At 41.7% G+C, this 21,988-nt stretch overlaps 1 protein-coding gene across 1 annotated transcript; it reads right to left on the bottom strand.

The window, feature by feature from the left end:
• Positions 1–7,424: 7,424 nt before the first annotated feature.
• On the bottom strand, positions 7,425–21,361 carry dapp1 (dual adaptor of phosphotyrosine and 3-phosphoinositides). Its single transcript, XM_077538859.1, has 9 exons — positions 21,224–21,361; positions 18,763–18,885; positions 18,445–18,578; positions 12,045–12,175; positions 9,841–9,888; positions 9,673–9,735; positions 9,506–9,591; positions 9,176–9,263; positions 7,425–8,419 (listed from the first exon to the last, which is right to left on the bottom strand). The coding sequence occupies exons 1-9, from the start codon at positions 21,280–21,282 to the stop codon at positions 8,396–8,398; spliced, it is 756 nt and encodes a 251-aa protein (XP_077394985.1). The 5' UTR covers positions 21,283–21,361; the 3' UTR covers positions 7,425–8,395.
• Between the last annotated feature and the right edge of the window lie 627 nt (positions 21,362–21,988).

The raw sequence follows: 21,988 nt of genomic DNA, 5'->3' as shown, positions 1-21,988 counted from the left end.
CACATGGAAAGACTTGTTGATGGAATCACATACCTCATCTTCTGGTTGGCTATGGTCACTCACATGTTTCTGCAACGCGAACGTTGCGCAGCAGGGGCTGCAGGTCGTTCCATAAGGGAAGTACTTGCCACTCATAAACGTCAGGTGGACGATCCCGTTGCATGTCCCTCCATAAAAATCGCAACAGTGGGCGATCAGCTGGTAAGAGCCGCACTTGATGAAACATGCCCCGGATATCACTGCTGAATGCAATGGCATGTTCCCTGAAGCGTAGTAGCACAGCTAGCAAGGGAGGGCTGAGAGTAGGACCTGGAAGGAGGAGCTGATTGAGGTTCTGACCTTGGTACTGGAATGAGCAGTTGTACACGACCCGATTCTCCCATTATGTTGGACCATATGGTGGGGTATATACCATGCCTCAGTGCTGCTATCTACTTGGTGGTCTGCCAACTTCTTGACATAGCCAGCATCTACAAGCTTCTTGATCTCCCCTTGGGAGGCAGCAACTTGTTCTGGAGATTTGGCTAGATGCTTCTCTGTGCTTCTCAAGAGTGGCAACACTGCATCTGGAGTGGCTTTCAGGAGAGGCATGTTCTTAACTCGAAGAAGGGGTGTGGTATAACGCTCAGTGCCATTAATATTGACTCTCACGGTTTGCTCTTGAAGGAGTTTAACTGCATCTTGGTCCTGCCTTGACCTAACTGCCAGCTTCTCGCTCCAGTAAGGGAGCACCTCCGTCTGCCATAACTTCTCAACATGTGAAAAGAGCTCTGTGGGTGATGATGTAGATGTGAAAAGGCAGTGACTTACATCTGGGCTTGACTTGATAGCTTGAGCGCGTCCTTGTAAAGTCCACCCCAGGCGTGTCTTCACAGCTACTGGCCCATCAGGTGGTCCCACTCTGACCGGCTCTATAGGTGTAATGAGGTGCGTGTAGTCGGAGCCAATAAGCAGCATGGGACAGACTCTATTCAGCGGCAGGAGCGACAAACCTGACAGATGTTTATACTTTTGCTGAAGTGAGGCAACTGGTTGGGAATGCTCTGCTAAACTCAATTGATCGGCTGTGAATGCATTCTGGATACTGTACATCTTGTCAGGACTGTCGGCTGGAGAAATTGTGAAAGACACAGCCGCCCCATGGAGCTTGTCCATTCCTTGTCGGACTGTACTGAGAGTCAACTCCTCTTTAGTTCCTTTGAGACACAATTGTTTGGCAGCAGAATGGAGCAGTATGGTACGCTGAGAGCCGTCATCTAAAACTGCATATGTCTCCAAGGACTTGTCTCCGTTCCTCAGGAAGACTTTACTGATCTTCAGCAGCACCTTGCGGTTGTAGACTGAGCGGTCCACATACAGGACTTTGTTAGTGGTGCTTACGAGGCAGCTTTCTGTTGGTGGTGGAGTGGGTGCTCGTTCCTCCTCCTTCTCTCTCTCATTTACCTCATGCAGCACCAGCAGATGTTTTCTGCCACAGTCCTTACAGCGTGCACTTTTCTGCTTGGTGATTGCGTCCACAACGCCAGCACTTATTATTAACTTTAATCCACGTCACCTTTTGTTCCCTACTCAAGTCTTTAAAGTTAGAACAACTGTTCAGGAAGTGCTTGTCATTATCACAGTAGGGGCAGTAGGCTTTTCCCTTGGCAAACTTTTTTGTCTTGTCAGCTGAGTGTTCAGTGTTGGGTGATGCGGCAGCACTTCTTGATCCTGAGGCTTTCTCAGTACCCAGGAGAATGGTGGCGGACTTACTGGAAGACTTAGTGGTGCGCTTGTTGTCATACTTCTTGTTGTACGACTCTTCTCTCCTAGGGGGCGCCATGCTGTCTTCTTGAACTTCAAGCTCATATTCTAGCCAATCAGCAAAGTCCACAAGGGTTGGAATGGTTACTCTGAGTGGATAGATAAATCTCTTAAAGCTGGCATTGAAGTTGTGGGGGAGTTTGCTTAACAACCTCGATACATGAGAGCCACAGGTCAACTCTACCTGGCCTTGTTGCCCCAGCTGTTCTAACATGCCCACTAATGACCACACGTTGAGAGCGAATAAACGAAAGCTCTTAACATCACCGCTACGCATGTTTGGACCATCCATCAACTCTGCGATTCGTCGCACAGCAAGCTTGTGGGGCTGTCCGTACATCTTGGTGAGAGCCAGCATCGGATCTGTGTAAGGTTGCCTGGAATTACAATAGAAGTCAGCCACAAGTGAGGCTTCTTCGCATTTGAGGTGATCGGTGAGGATCTGGTACTTGTATCGCTCGGTGGCCTCATCCGGCAACAAATTCTCTAAGCCAATCTTCATATGGGCGAACTCTCTGGGGTCTGGTGATGTAAAGCTGGGAATGGTGGGCTTCGGTCCTCGGTATGTGGTCTCTCTCTGTGGAAGGCGCTTGGGAGGGCACGTGGGAGAATGATGAATTTCTGCCAGCATATGTATCTTCATACTGTATATTACTAGCTTGGAATGGTGAAGCTGGATACCTTTGGCCGAACAAGTCTGCACGAGGTGCACCCTGTTGGGGTGTAGCTGCATAAGAGGGACTATAGCCTTGTGCTGCTGGTGGTTGTGAAACTTGATGCTGTGAAGAATCTTGTGGTAAGTTTCGGTGTAGGCTGCGCGTCTGATATTGTAACTGTGGAGGGGCTGAAGTGTTAAGCTGACTTCTGCTTGGGTGTTGGTAGCTTCCATCATAATCACCACTGCATGTGCCTGGAGGTGGAGGATGAGTGGCCTGTAAAGCAGTCATCAGGCTCTGAAACTGTTTGCGGAGTTCAGCATTCTCTTGGCGCATCTCTTTGAGAGGAGCGTTAAATTCCAGGAGCGGGTTGATCTCGTGCCCCCTGGTGGCTTGCATCGTAAATTGCCTGGACTCTTGTTCTTGCTCAACATCCCTCAAATTCACCATATCAAGGCCTTGACTAATTGGTGGTGATGGAGATCTACTAGTTAAACGCTCAATGGCTGCATGCTCCACTTGTAAAGCAGGAACAACTGATTTTCTGAATTTACTGAGAGCCCCTGGTCCACTCATATCAAAATCAGACATATGGGAAGGCACAGATAACATTCGCTTGGGTTTGGTGCCACCTACTGTCAACTCTGAGTCCTGCATCTTCAAACAGCAACTTGCTTATCCGGCCCAAAGGACCATTAAAAGATAGTGATTAGTTGTGGGCTGGTAGGATATTCAAATTGCTGTTGTGAGTCCGGTTAGAACTCCAATAACGAGTCTTGGGTTTGTTTTGCTGATGTTTAATCAGGTTAACTCCACAGTACAGTACTTGATGCTTCACGTGTGTGGTTCTACAAACAAATAATAATAATAGGTCAATATCTAAGTATCACAACACAACATAGGGAGATGAGCACTATCTAACTCTAAATACAAATAAATCCACAATGTTAGCTCTCCATTAAATGTGCTCATAAGGCATGCTAATGATTAGCAGAAAACGAATACTCATACAACAAAGCGTTCTTTGGTGTAATGAACTGACTTGTCTCACGCACAACGTAGAAGCAGGATAAACTGTCAACTGAGGCTGAACTTAACTTAAACTTAACGGTAATAATTTGCCCAAGTCTTCACTTGTTACCGTGTCTCGTATCTCCGTCTCACTACTGTGTCCCCTCTTACTTCCTATGATGCCAACCGGAGCTCTAAGCCCCCCCCCCCCCCCCCCCCACCTTAAAGGAGCCAGCATCAGGCTTTTAACAACCTTTTCTACACAGTACATGAAAATGAATAAATAAAATAAAGTAAAATAGAAGTCTACATGAAATGTACATATTAACTAAAAAAAAAAAAAAATAATGCTGTTAGAATATAATGAGCTACATGAATTGCAGTTGTTCCAGAAATTTACCAATACGCTGTGCATTTCAATATATGGAACATAGACATACAGGTTTGGGCCAAAAGTAGTGTTACAGAGCAGATGTGTTGTATACAGCTAAAATATCTGATTACCTCAATACCATGATGTTTTGTTTTGTTTTTGCTGACATTGTCCCCCATTAACATTGCAACATTCATCAAACTCTCCCGAACACATAGTATGATCTGTAACACTACTTTTCGCCTACTCTATGATGTTATTGGGGCAAAACTAAGGAAGGGTTGTCCATTGATTGTGTGAACAGACTGCAGTAATAATGAAGTCACTTCAATGTTTGCTGGTTTTATTAAAGGGATCGTTCGGCTTTTTTAACATGAATCTCAATTTCATCCTCACCTCCCGTGTGTGCGATCAGCACTGACTTACCCCTGACAGCGTTCGGTGACACCAGTTCTGGTTCGGCGTTGGACGAGAGGAAAATAGTCCAGCAAGCTGGCTGGGGTCTCGGAAATAAAGCGTTTTTCTTCTAAAAACTATTTGTTTTCAAAAGCGTGATACATTTCCATCACAATACTCTTTCCTGAATAAAGTCAGACGCCATTACCGCCAGCCACTTTTCTGTTCGTTTGTATCACTGCGCGGCGCCCTGTAGAGCGCTAACCGACGCACTGCAGCTCGCTGATACTTCCGCCAAAAAGGCAAACAACTTCAGGTGGAAGGATCAGCTGGCAGCGGTGCGTCAATTCGCTGTCTACAGGGCGCCGTGCAGTGATACGAACGAACAGAAAAGTAGTGGCTGGCGGTAATGGCGTCTGACTTTATTCAGGAAAGAGTATTGTGATGGAAATGTATCACACTTTTGAAAACAAATAGTTTTTAGAAGAAAAACGCTTTATTTCCGAGACCCCAGCCAGCTTGCTGGACTATTTTCCTCTCTTCCAACGCCGAACCAGAACTGGTGTCACCGAACGTTGTCAGGGGTAAGTCAGTGCTGATCGCACACACGGGAGGTGAGGATGAAATTGAGATTCATGTTAAAAAAGCCGAACGATCCCTTTAAGTTTGACATGCTCCTTGACTGCACAATTACATGTTATGGAGTGAGGGAATGTTCCCACTAACGATGATATCATATTCTTCAAAGGCTTGCTGAGGAAAGTGAGGGAGGAGTCACTCCATGGCTTCAGACACCTGGTCAACAGGTCCTGTGTAAAACAAGTGGTGCTTGTACATGTGACCATTCCCTATTGCTTCACACAAAAAGTTAATATAGTGTGTAATACCGTCCATATGTAAATGACATACCAAGACGTTGGCTGACTTCAGTTTGTTGCAGCTCAGATATGGTAGGTGGAGATACTGGTGGTACAACACCGAAGCCTTCTGGGGGTCCTCCATCCGAAGTGTCCTCATTCGGGGCATTCCAATTTGGCTGCTGACTCTCCCGTTGATATTTTTTTTTTTCTTGCAGGTCGGTGATGTATTTAAACGGTGCATGAAAGCTTGTATACATCAGAATATGGTTCTGGGACCCCTCAAGTTTGGCTGTTGATCTAGTGTGACACAAACAAAAACAAAATTATAGAATAAAATAATTGATGATACTACTATATGTCACCACATTTCCAACAAAGCCCCCAAAATAGAGGTAAGATCTTTAGTTTGGGGGCCCAAAACATTGTATTAGCTAGATAAAAGTAACTTGACTGCATACTGCATAGAATATGTAAAGGCTGCTTGCTTGTTGAGTTTCCGTGGAAAACGTAGCAGCCTGTAAATTCTTGTGCACCCAATTACACAATGGACCAGTACACACTTGAGTGAGAGAGTACAGACTCTAGCAATGCTTACGGTACAGCCAGCATTTAAGTCCAGAAAGTTATTCCCTGCGAAAAGTTCGAGAACACTATTTTCACCAACCACAACGAAAATAATAATTTTCAACTCCTCCACTAATACAGTATGCTTTAGATTCTCAATTGAAGTTATGGGCAAATATACCTCCGAAATCAAAGTTACACGACATTACACAATAACTTACGCATTTACTCTGAATATAACCTGCCAGCGGGAATCTTTTTTTTTTTTTTTTTCCAAAGCAAAGCAAAGTAGCTACATAACGAAATCCTTCGAGTGGTGTGGAGTTGCTAATCAACAGCTATAGTGATCGTAAAACAATGGTACGAACATCGTATTAATTAGTATGGTGTATACTTTTTCTCTCGCTCTCAAAACGTAAACACAAATGTACTCTTACTTACCGGTCAAGTAGAAAGCAGTCGAAGGCACCGGCACGTCCCAAACCTAGTCTGTTCCTCATTTCTCTCCATCTGGCAAATGCGGCTACAATATAAACTTGTTTTGTCGCGCTGAAATAAAATAGATTCCCAAAGCAATTGTGATGCTTGATAATGCTTTCTTCGGGGACCGGAAACTCTTCTTCTTCGTTTACTTGCGGTTGCCACACAAACCGGAAGTGCGTCTGCAAAGGCGTTCCAAAAACTCGTTAAGAAATGGATGGATTGCTGAAATTTGTCTTTGACGGCACCCGTAGCAGAAAGATGGCGGCGAAACATGGCGGACACTAGAAGGTGCGGCGCAGCCATGTAAAATAATTAGTGATTTCTAGACTTAACGTTATATTTTAAAAAAGTATGTTTATGCGATACAACATATCTTTTTACTTACTACTAACACAAACATTTGTTTGTTTTTTTAAATGAATGACTTTTTATTTCACCACTAGATGCCACTGTATAATACTGAGTGTACCTTTCATGCTATGTAATGTGTGATGTCAAGAGTCTTTAATACTATATGATGTCAAGAATCTTTGGTCGCGTTGCTGAGTCAACAGCCAATCAGAGAATTCCATGTCATACTATGTCTAGCCACAACCAATGAGATTGATTGACTGTCTATATAACTTTTTGAGAAATGTGTGTGGTTGCCGGATTATTGCTCACTGTCCTCTGTGATTCTCCGCAGCCCAAGGGGGCTTGGCGTCTCGTGATTCTCGATGCATTCTCGTTGTTTTTCGTTTAGTCAATTTATGTGAATAAATAGTTAAAACCTTATTTGTGTCTGCGCTTTGGGATCCAACCCTTCAGCACACAACAGATTCAAATGATCAGCTTATCAGCAAGCTCTGGAGAAGCCTGATAACGATCCTCACCTGTTTTGGAGAAGGGAGACATCTAAAACACACAGGACGGCGGATCTTGAGGACCAGGGTTGCCTACCCATGATTCAATGCAATGACATGAGATACAAAATATGTTACGCATGCGTCTAGGGCAGTGTTTCTCAATTCCGGTCCTCAGGCCCCCCTAGCCAGCCTGTTTTCCATGTCTCCCAATTCCCAATGCAGCTGATTCCAAAGACAGCTAATTAGCCAGCTCTGGAGAAGCCTGATAACGATCCTCACCTGCGTTGCAATTGGGAGACATGGAAAACAGGCTGGCTAGGGGGGCCTGAGGACCGGAACTGAGAAACACTAGTCTAGGGTGAGGTGTGTAGCATAAGGAAGGAAAACCTCTCGGTCCCTCAGTGCAATATCTATAAAAAGAAACGGATGGAGCTATCAGTACTTTACAATTTATTCTAACAAAAAGAGGCCATAGGTAAAAAACATATTTACACAAAAGGTATTTAAAATAATCTGCATAAAAGGATTCACAAAAACACATTCAAAAACAAGAGGTAGCAAATGGCACGCACACTAAGGACTAACCAAACTAAACTAATACAAAAAACATCAGCTAACTGGTTGATCTGGTTGGTGCTGGATTTCAACATTTGTTTTAGCTTTCTTCCCTTAATCCTTCCTCTGGTCTCCTGACAACTACATGACTCGGGCGCGACTCTGAAGTATCCGGTTAAAGTGAAGGTGTCAGGTGAATTAAAAAAGCACAAAGTCACATGCATGCACGCATGCAAAAAAAAAAAAAGATGATGATGATGATGACATATTGACTCAGGAAGACTGCCGAATGAATAATACTGAGCTCTCTCGAGCTCTCTCTCTCTCAAAAAAAAAAAAAATCAGGTAACTTCCAACTAAGGTCTCACAAAGAACTAAGGTATCCATCAAGCACAAAAACTGAGGAACTGCCGTTGTCAAATTCATCGCCGGTGGCTGTCACTTTGCGGAGGCTTTTTGAATATGCAGCCGTTACGGATCGGCCAATCAAAGGGCCACTTCTCTCTGCGCAGCTTGCGCCTCCCCTGCCAATCGCTGCCCACCACCACAGTCTCCACAGATCCTGCTGAAAGGGCCGCTCACACACACACACAAAACACTAAGGACAGCAGCTTCACACATCCACGCACTCCCACAATGAATGTACTACACAACACAGATCAATCACATCACAAAATATGGCCAGGGCTGTAATGCCTACTTTTTGGTTGAATCATTTATGACCCATCATCCTTTAGCAAAAGAAAGGAATGTCATGATAGCATTTTTTTTTAAGTAGCATCTTACAAAATACGACAGTGTCCCTCCTTCAATTTGGCCTGTTCTCCAGTGATGTTCCAGTCCGTTCACTCATTGACCTTTTTGTGCCTGTGACTGGGGGGGGAAAAAATGAAATTATTTGTACCATTTGAGGATAAGTGTTTCATAAAGCAACATTTTTCAAATTATGTAGGTTAAACTTTGCTCAAGGGACAATATTGTGTGACATACTAGTGTTGTTCCGATACCGGTACTGGTATTGGCAGAGGTGCCGATACTGCATTAAAACAGTGGTATCGGTATTGGTGAGTACTCACAAGTAACATGCCGATACCATTAATTCCAACACTAATATAGGATTTTGGATGCAGCATCTTGTGTCTTGCTCGTGCACGACATTCACTGGTATGTGACATGTTCACTGCATGCCGATCTAAGATATCCTATTGGCTCTTGAATACTCTGAACCAATAGCAGGACAGCTTTTTCATGTTGAGGAAAAAAAGCCTTAAGTATCGGTATGGTATCGGCCGATACTCCAAAGCTGGGTATCGTATCGGGGGCCAAAAAACAGTATCGGAACAAACACTAGACATTACTTTTCAAATGCTTGTGCTGATTTGTAGCACAAATGCTCCATCAGACACTGGAACTTCTGTAAATGTATTCATGAACTACTTTATGTTGCAACTTCCCCTACAATTCAACTAAACGCTTATAAAGTGCAGTTGGATTTATTTATTTTTTTTAAGTCTGCATGCATTGGTCAGAGAACTACACTAGGGGAGGCCATGGAGTACTGTGATTTTTAGTTTAAATGTGATTCTTCCCAACAGCATAGTGTGTAACAAGAAGCATAGAAAAGCTCACCAATTTCCATCTGAGAATCTTGATCCACTCATCTGCCTCCACACCAGTCTTTGCACACAGATAAAATGTTCTCTCGGGAAACACAAGACTGTGGAGGCAATATAAGAAGTACAGGAAGGTTATAATTTGCAATATTGTAATTTGGCAAGATAACAAGACGTCCATGGCACATCGTTCAGTCCAATTGATAATGTGAAGAACTCCCTTGAGTGAATCACATTTATCAATCTGGCTATTGCCTTCTTACAAATTAGACAGCCAGAAAATATCCATGGACTGAGCCCCTCAATGATTACTGATTCAACAATCAACAATGAAGTTATCCCTTACCAAAAACAGTTGATTCTTTCTTGAGAGTAGTCAAACTGGACAGCAGAGCATGCCTTCAGGTCAAGTGTTCGAATAGGCGCCTCATACTGCCAAAGAAACAATCAAGCTGACACCGTGCTGGAGGTGTACGGTTGTAAACCATTTAATGATGCAGAACAGAAACTAACCATTTGGTCTTTAAAGTACTTCAGTTCATTTCTGCTTAGTGTGAACCACCTTTGTTTCCAGCTCTGTAAACCAAATATTCATTATATGAAACGTGAAATTACTCCTCTATACATGAAATGTTTACATGTGTACATAAGACATAGCTAGAATCTGTCTGCTGCCCATACCTTCACAATTGCTCCTTGTTTCAGTAGATAGCCTTCCTTTGTACCAAGCTGGAAACACAACAAGTGAATTTTAAAAGGAAAACTCAGATCAACTTTGCTATTCAATAGATCCTTTTTTCTTTTAAACTTAATTAGCTTCATTGTGTTTGATGTTCTGAGTCTGTTACTTGTAGTTTCAGTTAGGCCATTTTTTTTGGGTATAAATGATTTTGGGGCAACGGACCATATGCATGCTGCACTTCCGCATTCAATGTCATAAGGCACCGGAGTTCCCGGTTGCGGCGGAGACTAGTTACACTGCTAATGTGAAGATGGCTGAGTCATCTGAGTTTAGTTGCTGCCTACTGGAGCTTCCCAACATCTCAGTAAATGATGTGAGGTGAATTGTTCGTTTAGTGACTTCAACTTCACAGAGCTTGATGGACAAAGGATTTAATTTTTTGGTTTGCTCTTGCATCATTGGATTCGGTAGGTTGCTAATGCTAGCGCCAACATCTCACAAATGTTTGAAGCTTTCTCATTTTCAGGATGACATGACCCAAGACTAATGGTTTTGCTTTTAAGGCAGACTGCTGTGATCACAGAATGTTTGTAATTTTCAGTGTCAAGTAAAAACTGCCTGTCAGGCGAAGTGACAGTTAGAGCTCGATTTAACCGATCAATAAACAACTCTGAGGCTCCACACCAACTCGACGTAAGACAAACTGCCAATACTCACGTTCAGTGTCCTGTCGGGCTCATTCCGTTGCTCTATGTTCAATAGAACATGTTCAAAGATTTTAAGACTCCATGTTCCATCTTGTAATGCTTTTACAGAACTTAGCAAGCAGTACTGTTATGTCTGACAGATGCCTAAATCGTCAATAGACGTTTACATAGCTAATAAAAATGTGTGGCAGCTGGACACAAAAGAAATTGTGTCAGTTGGACAAATGTTGAACATTAATAAATTTAATGTAGTCCACCAAAACAACTTTTTTTCTGTTTATTAATTATAAAGTTGAGCTGAAACAAGCGGAAACATTGGTCATGCATGAGAGAGTTGAGTAAAACTGCATGCTATACTTGCGATCTAGTGCGATCCACTGTCCTTTCTTCTCTGGAAAGGAAATTTAGTCTTCTTCGATGTCATGACAAGCAACAACCCACCTCCCCCTTCAAAACACTCGGGCGCCCACCATTACTGGAAACTGGTGCCTTATGAGATTTTCCAGGAAATACATCACAGCTCTCTTGTGCATTGTGTCCATACTGTAGTATGAAATAGTATTCCCTGCACCTTACCATTCATGTTGAGTGAAAATGGAGCTTCAAAAGTCAAAATGACTTGGGGAGAAATGTGGCAAAACAACAACAAAGTAGGAAGGCTTAGCAGAACTAATAAGTCACAATCCTCTTCGAACATTAACATGTACACCCACACACATGGAGCACATGAGAGGCTATTGGAATTCTAATTGCTACAAAATACACCGTTCACATAACATGAAATGGGCTACTACCTGCTGAATACAATACAGGGAATTTGTTTAAATCACATGATCTGCCTCTACACTTTAAGTCATCAGGGAGAATATTTACTGCTTTTGTGCTGCTGCTCCAGCTAGCAACAGTAAGCAGTAGACCTTTCTTTTAACTCCTTAATTCCCAGCCATTTTCACTGAAGCAGCCCCCTTCTCTTCCGCCTGTTTTACTGGATTTTGACTGATTTTGCAAGACCCACAGAATATTGTGTTCTATTGCTATAAAAAACATGGAACCTACCAAAAGAAACATTAGTCTCTTCTTTCATAAAAAAAAAGTACATTTGTATCTTTTTCCATTTTGTAGCAATTAGCATTAGAATATAGCTATGTTTCATATTATTCACAAACCTTTGGAAAATACTGGGGAATAGTGCTTGGTGTAACATGGCCCTGGTTGATCTCTTATACTGTGCTGCCACCCGCTGGCCGTTTTTTTTTTTTTTTTTTGGAATAACTACCATTGCTTTAAGCAACCTCTTCAGGTCAGAGGCTGCATCAAGGCCTACAGTATGATCCAGCATAAAAAAATAAAATAAAATAAAAAAACGTATAAAGACGTTTTTGGGACCATGACAATATTTTAAAATAGAACGTTTTTATACGTTTTTGGGAACAAATGATCATAACACCCCGGTTGTCATATAGTTAATCATTACATGGAGGGTTTGCATGTCATACCGAGGGAGCATTTGCCACAAGATCATTTTCTGTGCGACCAGTCTGCAGGGCTGTGTGAACCCGCACAGATTCGTAGATTGATGGCTCTTCCACTCTCCATGGGTATGGATACTTGAGAACAATGAGCGTTCCTAAGACACGAGGAGATGATGAGAAAGAGCACCAACCATGTCAAAAAGAATGCTTGATTCAACTATATCTCCAATTGTCATGAGCAACAATTAATGTGATGAAATGTGAATGTTAATAATGAGAAATTTATTATTGGCCAAAACCAGAAGAACCTTATTTATTAGTCATGCACTTATCACATTGGCAAACATTGTGTGCGCTCATATATTTACACAAGTATAAGTACTTGCACTGCTCTTTCTCAATAATGGTGAGCACTTTTCAGTGGTCTCAGGCAGTTGTAGTTGTTACTGATTCTGTTTACTCCTAATACTCGTGTTGTAAATGAAAAAGGGGTTTGTTTACTCATTATACAGTATGGCGTTTGATCATGTAAACACATCAACAAAATTATTGGTACTTTTATATTAAAGAAAGGATAACATATCAATAGTGACTGAAATAACTTAAAAGGACAAAAGTGAATACGGAAAATTAATTGATGAAAATCAGCCATTCCTTTTGAATTTAGGCCCAAATGAATTATGTGGGGTTGGGCGAGTAGGCGGGGTGATTTTGGAGAACAGCTCTTCTCCAAAATGATAGCAGCCTTTAGGGGTGTCCCATATCATACCTTATACAATATTACCGGTGTATTCTTTGATAAAAATGTGAAATGCCGCAAAAGTGACATTGGAGGGATGTGATGACATAATCTGTAACATCAAAGGTCATGGTGTTTATTTGGACGTACATGCGTCGTTCGCTGCTGCATAACAACAATGTCAGAGAGTGTAAGGTAGCCAGTGGGGTGGCCACAAAAAGGAGGACATTTTTTATTTTTTTTTAAATAATGTGTTCCCTTGCTATAACACGGTTCACTTTTCACTGCCTCGCTGTTCTATGGGGGAACGAGGGAACACTGTGTGGCCAGGCGTCCTGATTTGGGCAGGACAGTCCTAATTTTCAGTGATATGTCCTGCATCCTGCACAACTCTAAGCAGGATGCTGGTTTGTCCTCCTTTTTAAAGAAATTAGCATTTATGTGACCCAACATCAGCCCCACCCCACGTTTGTCACAACTGGTATGTAATTGGCCAAGAGTTACAAATCTCGTATATCATTGGTTCAATAAATGTAAACAAACCTCCACATGTGGCTGACTACGTCATTTTCTTGGCATCTTGACAGCAAAACTTTTATTTATTTTTTTACTTGCTAAAAAATAGTGACCACGCCGCCACAACCCCCCGACCTTATACTAACTGCCTAGATGTCTCATCTGTACATATACCGTATAGTTTATACAGTAGTCTGCTTGCAAGGGAGGGAGGAGCAAGATGGCCGCCCTGTGACTTCAACGGCTTGCACGGGGCTGTATGGGCTATCGGCTATCCAGTCATCTATTCAGATCAGTGGCGTTCCTGTACGCATTTCCTGGTTTGAACTCGGAAAAGTCTTTTTTTTTTTTTTTTTTTTTTTAAATCACTCACTCACACACTCTCACTCACTCACTCACTCACATCACGTAAGCCGCACATGGTCTCCCAGGCGGAGAAGTGAACCCACGCCAAGTCATGAAGGCAAGTCATGGTTCCACTCCTCCACCTGAGCCCGGAAAAGTACGACTTCCGACCATGCGCGAATACAGCATTAACAACAGTCCTTTGTTTCCTGTTTTTCCATGATTGGACAAACTGATTAATCCAGGTGTGTCTGGCCATTGTCGTCATGGTTACTGAGACCAGGCACACCTGGATTAATCAGTTTGCCCACTCATGAAAGACAGGAAATGAAGGAGTGGTATTGAGTTGAGTTGAGAGATTTGTGCAAAGAGCCCATGCATCTTGATAAAATAAAATAATATACCACACATAATTAAAAGAAAAAGTAAAACTGTAAAATGTTTGTCCTGACTAAAACTACACTAAAATGTTAACAGTTTTTGTTGAGTAAAACTGTTATGGTCGGTTTTGGTTGGTTGAGGTTTTATTTAGTTTTAGGTGTTTATGTTGTCTGTTGTCTGGTTTTGTCTCCCCTAGTCTCGTCAGTTAACCTTGTCCACCTGTGTGTGTCACCCCTCCCCGTTTGTGCGACCTAATTAGCGCCCTCTGTCTGCTGTGTCTCCCAGGTGTGTTCTGTTAGTGTCTCATTAGTGTTGGTATAAGGGAGTGGTGTTTCTTTCACGCGGGTGTGGGAGCACTGTATGTTGTGTTGCAGTGTATGTCTTGTCTTGTCTCGTCTCGTCTCGTCTCGTCTCGTCTCGTCTCGTCTACTAAGCTGTGTTGCTCGTTTTCCACGTTCAGGTCAAGTTTATCGTACGTTCTGGTCAAGTCTCACTTAGTCTTCACACCAAGTTCACATTGTCTGCACGCCATGCCAAGTCTACACAGTCCGCACACCACGCTTATGCCAATGTCAGACTACGCGATTTTTTGTCTTACACGACAGTTGCACTGTCACATTACACGACAAATTCGCTCCGTGTCGTGGACGGGGCGTGTAGTCACACTACACGTCTGAACGCGACAAGAAACCAGCCGATCATCGCGTGTTGTCTTGCCAAGAGAGATGCGTCGGCCACTGTTTGTCGGGGAGGTGGGACAAAAAAAAAAAAAAAGAACAAAAAAAAAAAAGCGGCACGGACAGGGAGTGTTTGCGTGAATGGAGCACACATGGGCCAAGTGTGATGTGAGCGCATTGCTTACGCTCCCTGCTCCTCAATAGTGTTTAAAATATGATTTAGTAGCCAACACTGTATTTTAATTTATTTAGGCCTTTATGCGCCGGGTAATATAGCTGATTTTGTTAATTAATTTGCGGGATGCAGACACGGCGCTCCGCATACGCTTATCACGCACTGCGCGTAGGGCACCAACTGCCTAAGGGGGCACCAAAAAACAAATCAAGCCCGTAAAAATAATCATATTAGTAATTATAATATCAGTGTCTAATATTTAAAATAAAAGCTTGTAAAGCATGTTAATAAATACAAAAAATAACGTAGCATTATATACTCGACGAGCGGTATCGCTGGTCTACGTTGGTGCCCCCCCCCCCTCCCCTAGTACTGTAGTTTGTTCCTATTAGGGAAAGGGGGAGGGGGGCGGGGTGCACTTTTGCTCCAACGAAGCAAACTACTCGGGAAAGGGGGAGGGGTGCGGGGTGCACTTTATGCTTCAATCGCAAATTTGGCAGAAGTTTATTCTTGGATATCTGGACATGTCATCAAAAAGGCATCACGAATTGGGGGCGGAAAAGAGGAAAAGAAAAAACAATGAGATGATGCTCGCGCGTCACTTGCAGGTATGACAATTTGTTTATTTTGTAGCAGCTACGTTTACATGACCACAGTTAGCAAAAAAACAAAACAAAAACACTCCAAACCGCCGCAGTGGAATGGTTGTGACCAGCACGTTCATTATACGGTATGTTAAATGGAATGTGACGAGACAATATTGTTTCACATGGAACGGCCAAGAGCGGCATGTACGGGTGAAAGTGTAATTTGAAAATAATAATAATCATCTTAAGGCTAAATAGATTTCCTCATTTCATATTCATAGTTTTAACATTATGTCCAGAATTTTTACATAGTGCTCTATCAGTCCTTCTCTAAAAAGGTAGATTATGAAAATTTTCATGTACCTGTGTTTTAAATATAGGCCTGCACAATACCATCATCCTAATCAATTTAGAAAATGTTTGTACCATGGTTGGTTCAAAACCATATTTCATTGTAGAATCCCTGAATATTATATTTATATATTATAATATATTTCTGAATACAGGATCAATGCTTCAATATGTTCAAGGAGCATTTCATAAATGCGGAAATTGCACAAAAGCTGTCATATGATGACCTGATAGCCGATTTTGCAGCCCAGAAATGGAGACATGTGCCTCTGTAGGGCCTCTACTAACTTGCTTGCACTTTGTTTATTTCCAGATGTTTATTTGTTAATAGTAGTGGCATTGAGTTTTATTTTAATTCATTTAGCTTTATTTATTTGAGTATTTGGTGTCGTTAGTTTTAGAAAGACTTATTATTTATCACTTATTTTTGTGAACATTTTTAAAACTTCAATATTGACACTTACAAGTAGGGCTGGGTATCGATTCAGATTTCCAGAATCGATTTAATTCAATTCACAAGGGCCCGATTCAATTCATGATTCACAACGATTTTCGATTCAGTTGAGGAATTCATGCAGCACATATTTTAGACAGTCAAAAGTACCAATGCTGCAAAGAGTAGAAACTTCTTGCTCTAATTTAATGCATTAGTAAGAATATGAATATTTACATTAGGAATTGAATCCATTGCAGTTACATTAATCTGTTTCATTTAACATGGCCTGATAAAAACAATAAATAATAATTTAAATAAATTACAACCACAGCACAGGCTGTGTAAATAAATAGACAAAAATGGGGGGGTCGATATATTGATACAGGGTTTTATGTATCGATATTGGGATATGAAAAGGTGTATCGATATGATAGCGATATATCGATATTTCAAGCCCAGCCCTACTTACAAGTTATTTTGTTTAATATAGCAAAACTGACAAATACAGTTCAAATCAGTTCATTTCCACCAGGGGAGGGGTGATGGGGTGTGCGGACTGAGTGTTGGGGGGAGGGGGGCACCACAAAACATTTATGCTTAGGGCACCAAAATAGCTAGCCCTGGCGGGATGACATCTTGTTTTATTATTTTATCAAACACTGAAATATTATATTGTGTGAGTATTTTTTACTGCTTCATTTATTCATATTTGACTTGTTTTAGTACGGTGCATTGGATAGTAGGCCACTCACTCCGAGGGGGGAAAATTTCAAGTGAGAGCGGGTGACAGTTAAGGCGGCGAGGCCTGGCCCGACTATATGAAAATGTGATCGATCCTCACTAAATATGTGCCCATCCCTACTCATATGCCCAAATCTCTGAAATTATTAGAACAACAGTCACAATATATTTTGGTCCTCTATTCACGTCGCTGTTGCCTGACGGGTTGCACGGATGCGTGCGCGCTCCATGCAGCCGCAGCACTGCAGCGAGGCGCTCCCCCCCCCTCGAGATGCACCTGTCTGGCCCCATCCCATGAAATATCCAGGGGATAAATAAATAAATACATAAACGAATAAATGAACAAATGTATACATAACTAAAAAGAGCTATAAAGTGCTGTTCCGTGTGTGATTGACGTTTCGCCCCCTATCCCTATTGGTCAATGCTGTGGAACCAAACGGACGACGAAGTAGGTATGTCACATTATGCGTCAAGACGAGCAAAAATTCTACTTTCGTCGTGATGGTCGTGAACCGTCCCGGACAACAGGCGACCAGTCGTTGAACGTGTCACATTACACGGGCGACGCTACGTCAAGACAACCCAAAATCTTTTACGACATGCCCCGTTTGTCCGCGACACGTCGGTCGGGCTGAAATCGGGCTGTTTTCGTGTAGTCTGACATCGGCATAAGTCTTCACACCATTCCAAGCCTTCACGCCACGCCACGACAGTCATGTCCACGCCTTACCCATTCAGTCCACGTTTCAGTCAAGGCAATAAAGTTGTTCTCATGCCTGTCAGTTTTCTCCCTGTCTGGTTACTCCGCTTTTGGGTTCCATCCACACCCCCACCGTAACAAAAACGAGACGGATAAAGTTTTTCTTGTACTAAAGTAATGACTAAGATCCTCCACTTATAGAAACTTGACTAAAAAACAGGATGAGGTTGACTCAATGTGATTAAGACATACACACACACACAAAAAAACTAAGCGATAACTGAAACTGGGCTAAAACAGACTCAATTTAAAAATGGCTGATAAAATTAACACTAGTTTAACAGTGTAGACTATAGAAAGTGTTTTGCACATTGTCAGTCTCATTGTCAGTTCTCTTCAGAATCACAATTCACAACCATCTTTTTTGGCCAAGTAGGCCTATGTAAAAACTGTGTTAAGAAGTATGAACTATACTAGTATTGCAGTAACAAGCAACTATGACATACACAGATGTGACATATAGGCAACAGTAAGTACAGAGTCTTTAGGAAATGTAAGGGTACCATTACCAACCAATGACAGCTGTGCAAATGATGCACGGATTCATCAAGCAAAGATAAAGTGATTAGTATGGCTGTAATTACAGTAAAATGACAATTGTGTGTCAATTGAATTGTTTAATTTTAAAACCTTACATGTTTTACTTTAGATTAAATCTTCACACCGTACAATTATGTAATGACTGTGCTGAGCTAAAACTGTGCTTGTTGTACCTGTTTCGCTGCCCACCAGAGGCTGATTGGCAAAGTGGTTAATGAAGTCCTGAAGGGTTGCAAATGTGTTAAACCCAAACATATAGCCTTTGTCTTTGCGTGTCACATGAAAATGCTTGACCGAATCCTTCGCCCTGCAGGTTGGATTGGAAACATATTATTAATTTGGGAATTGCCACAAATTTTCACTTATCTAATTCACGAATCTGACACAAAGATGTAAGACTTTTGAGTCATCTTTTTGTATCTTTCTGTTTGTCTTGGTTGACATGCGTCCTCAACATTGTGTGGAAGTCAGGGACGTTTGTTTAAACTGACCTTACAGATAAGGAAAAACAGCTTGGACCCTCATTACTGTTTCTCAGGAGGTAACTTCCATCACTTCCATTAGACAAGAGGAGGGCCTCAGCAGCATGACGGGACAGATCATAGTGGTACCATCTACAATAAAATATTTCTAAGTTAGTGGTCCATGAAGTGATATTACAGGTAGTACACAAGGCTCGAAATAACTATCTTTGCACAGTTTGAGGCAAAGGCCATTTCTCAATATCAAGAACACAGAGTACGTTCTTGTGACCGAACAAGTAGGGTCTTGGTAACCCCGGTCTCAGAAGCGTACTTCCCAAGCCCGCATATCTCGCTGCCGTATTTCCGTAATTCATCGCAGTTGTATCATTTGACTAGCTTTCAATGAATTTGTACTACTATTTCGATGTTTCAAAATGTGTTTGTACAACATACATCGGTTAAAAACCTTACTTACGTCCTTGTGATTTCGGGAGACGTGATCAATGGCGGCCCAAGTATTGTTCCAATCGAAAGTATGCATAAGCCAAGACCACACAGAATTCCCGAATGTCGTTCTTTTTTGCTAGTTTAAACCAAGTGTCATGTCTGGGTCATGCAAGGTTTATGTTTGGGTCATGACTCATGACCGTTAGGTCAAGTGTCTGTTTTGAACTGATGTAACAGCATCCAGTTTAAACTGGTAATACGCTATGTGATGTCAGGAGTCTTTCGTGTCTTTATCTAGTCAAGAGCCAATCAGAAAATTCCATGTCAGTCCTGTTACTTACATGTCTAGCCATAACCAATCAGATCGATTCACTGTCTATATAAGATGGCTGAGAAATGTGTGTTTTTGTCAGATTATATTACCTCTGTTCCTCTGTCCAGCTGGCCACCCGCTCCTCTTTTCCTCGATGCCTTCTCATTGTTTTTGGTCAAGTCAAGTTAGTTCCACACCTCTTGATGTTATGCGAATAAAGTGTTAAACTCTTATTTGTGTCTGCGCGTATTATTTTTTATAGATGTACCACAATTTCAGGAGAATCAGAACAAAACCTGCAGCTCAACATCGGTGTCTTTCCAGAACCTTTTTGTTCCCAATATAATCCTAAATTGGATAAATCCCATGTATAATTTCAAATGATACTAATTTAATTATTAATACTCGCAATTATAACATCTAGTCTATGTGGTACACAGTTACGGAAATGCGTCAGAACCAGGAAGCTCGTAGTAAGAACAACATCCGATTCGGGTTCTTTGCCCGACCCGTATGGATTTTTGCATACATGAAAATGGAACAGTACTTGGGCCGCGACTGATGACGTTTCAGGACATCACAAGGACGTAAGTACGGACAAGAATGCATATTGAGAAACGGCCATAGTTGTTTTTTTTGTTTTTTTTTGCAGGTTAATCCAAGGGACCTGAAGCAAAATTCCCATGCATATTTCCTGGTATGAAGTCGGAAAAGTCTGACTTCGCACCTTCCTCGAATGCAACATAAATCTAAGTGAGGAACAGGAACTCAGCCATAATTCAAATTATAGGAGAGACTTCTGTCATTTCTTTCCCCACAGACCAAACGTGCCTGAGGTGAAATGAAGTTCAGTGCAAATATTAGGGATGGGTGGATTGATACCAAAATGTCAATATTTCCACCCAATATCGATGCCCAAACAAAAGTATTGATATTTGCAATTAATTTGTTATATTTTCTCTCTTACTTCCTAAGCCCGTGTCAAGCATGCTTTCCTTCACCCTTCTCACCAAACATTTGGAACCAAGGCGGCGGCATTGTTGGCATCACTTGATGATGGTGAGTGTGGTTGACTGTAAAATCACAAGTATGTCGTTTTAAGTTTTTCCAAAAAATAAACAAAATAAATATCATGGTGAATGCCAAGGCCCACATCTCATGGGCACCGCACGCCACTGTTGACATGGTGACATGGAATTGGTAACACAATAGTTTGAGGTAGTTTGAAGATGTGTGTGTGTCCATTGGTGTGAGCGCAGCAGCATCGCAAATGGGTTTTTTTTGTCTATTGAAAAAATAAACAAATAAAAATAAAACAGTTTCAGGATCGCTATCGTGATATTTGGTCCCAGTATTACTTGGTATCGGATCGAATCCAAAATCACTGGTATCGCCCATCCCTAGTAAATATTCTAACAATTGTAAAGAATGCTTTAGTAAACTGAAGCGTTCCGCTGAAATACACACCAACTAATTCTGATACTCAAAATGCCACTGAAGTGAAAACTATAGTAGCACTCAAATCAATAACCAAAACAAGCACCATCAGGTCACAGCTGTTATGCTGTGTCGGCCAATAAAAATACATAGTGAAAGTATTGTGAAAGCCACAAACAATCATTTCAGGAGAGTCCAATGAGAGATTTTGAATAAACAGTTACAGTAGTTGATTTGTTAATTATTCTTTAGTGTGATAGCTGGAGAGTTCACAATCCCAGGCAGTCTTACCCCAGATTTACGAGCTCATCACGCTTATCCTTAGAAGGTGTATGACCGGAAAAACTCATCTTGCTGAGAAGATCTAGTCGGGTCGCTGCAACAATCTCTGCTCTCTCATTAACTTTTATTTTGAGGCAGTCAGCTAGGCAGAAGTGAAAGCGGAGAGGCACGCCTAACAGGAAATACATTTATAGTCTGAGGCCACCCAGACCTGAAACAAAACAGCATAATGTGCCCATCTGTTTACAGCATTATTGATTGATTTCAAACTAATAGCTTACTATAAAAAAAAAAGAAAAGAAAGAAATTCATTCATGGCCACAGTTTTTACTTTTTCACAGTGGTCCTTGCCGGCATGTTCCGATCAAGGAACGAATAAACCTTGATATGGGATAAGGAACACGGGTGACCCGCATTTGCGCACACAATGGCTAATGGGAGATTTGGCCAAATCAACCGTGCTCTCCCGTTTTTAACACCCAAATAAAAAAATAACATAAGAAAGAAAGAAAGAAAGAAAGAGTTATAAAAGTCCCGAAAAATTGGTACCGTTGAGTACCGGTAAGTACGATTCCTGGGTACCGAGAATTGGAACTGTACCGGTTCAAATGTGAAAGGTACCGATCCCTAGCCATAGTCGCCATGCATTTAGACGAACACTTACTAATGGTGAATGTGCAAAGAGAATGGCTGTGCTATTCCCCTCAAAGTGGCAACATAGTTTGCTTTGCATTGAAAGTTTTTGGGGGTAAAAAAAAAAAAAAAGAGGTAAAT

The sequence above is a fragment of the Festucalex cinctus genome, chromosome 12 (assembly GCF_051991245.1).
Source record: "Festucalex cinctus isolate MCC-2025b chromosome 12, RoL_Fcin_1.0, whole genome shotgun sequence".
NCBI lineage: Eukaryota > Metazoa > Chordata > Actinopteri > Syngnathiformes > Syngnathidae > Festucalex > Festucalex cinctus.
The sequence above is the reverse complement of the archived record's forward strand: the minus strand, read 5'-3'. Positions and strand labels throughout refer to the sequence as shown.

What these genes read in the sequence shown, in the direction of transcription:
- dapp1 (XM_077538859.1), bottom strand. Translation starts at nt 21,282, where the DNA reads ATGAGTTTTTCCGGTCATACACCTTCTAAGGATAAGCGTGATGAGCTC. An exon ending in TGTTTTTCCTTATCTGTAAG is followed by an intron (nt 18,579 to 18,762) that starts GTCAGTTTAAAC and finishes TCCAACCTGCAG; the next exon opens with GGCGAAGGATTCGGTCAAGC. An exon ending in AACAAGGAGCAATTGTGAAG is followed by an intron (nt 9,736 to 9,840) that starts GTATGGGCAGCA and finishes TTTGGTTTACAG; the next exon opens with AGCTGGAAACAAAGGTGGTT.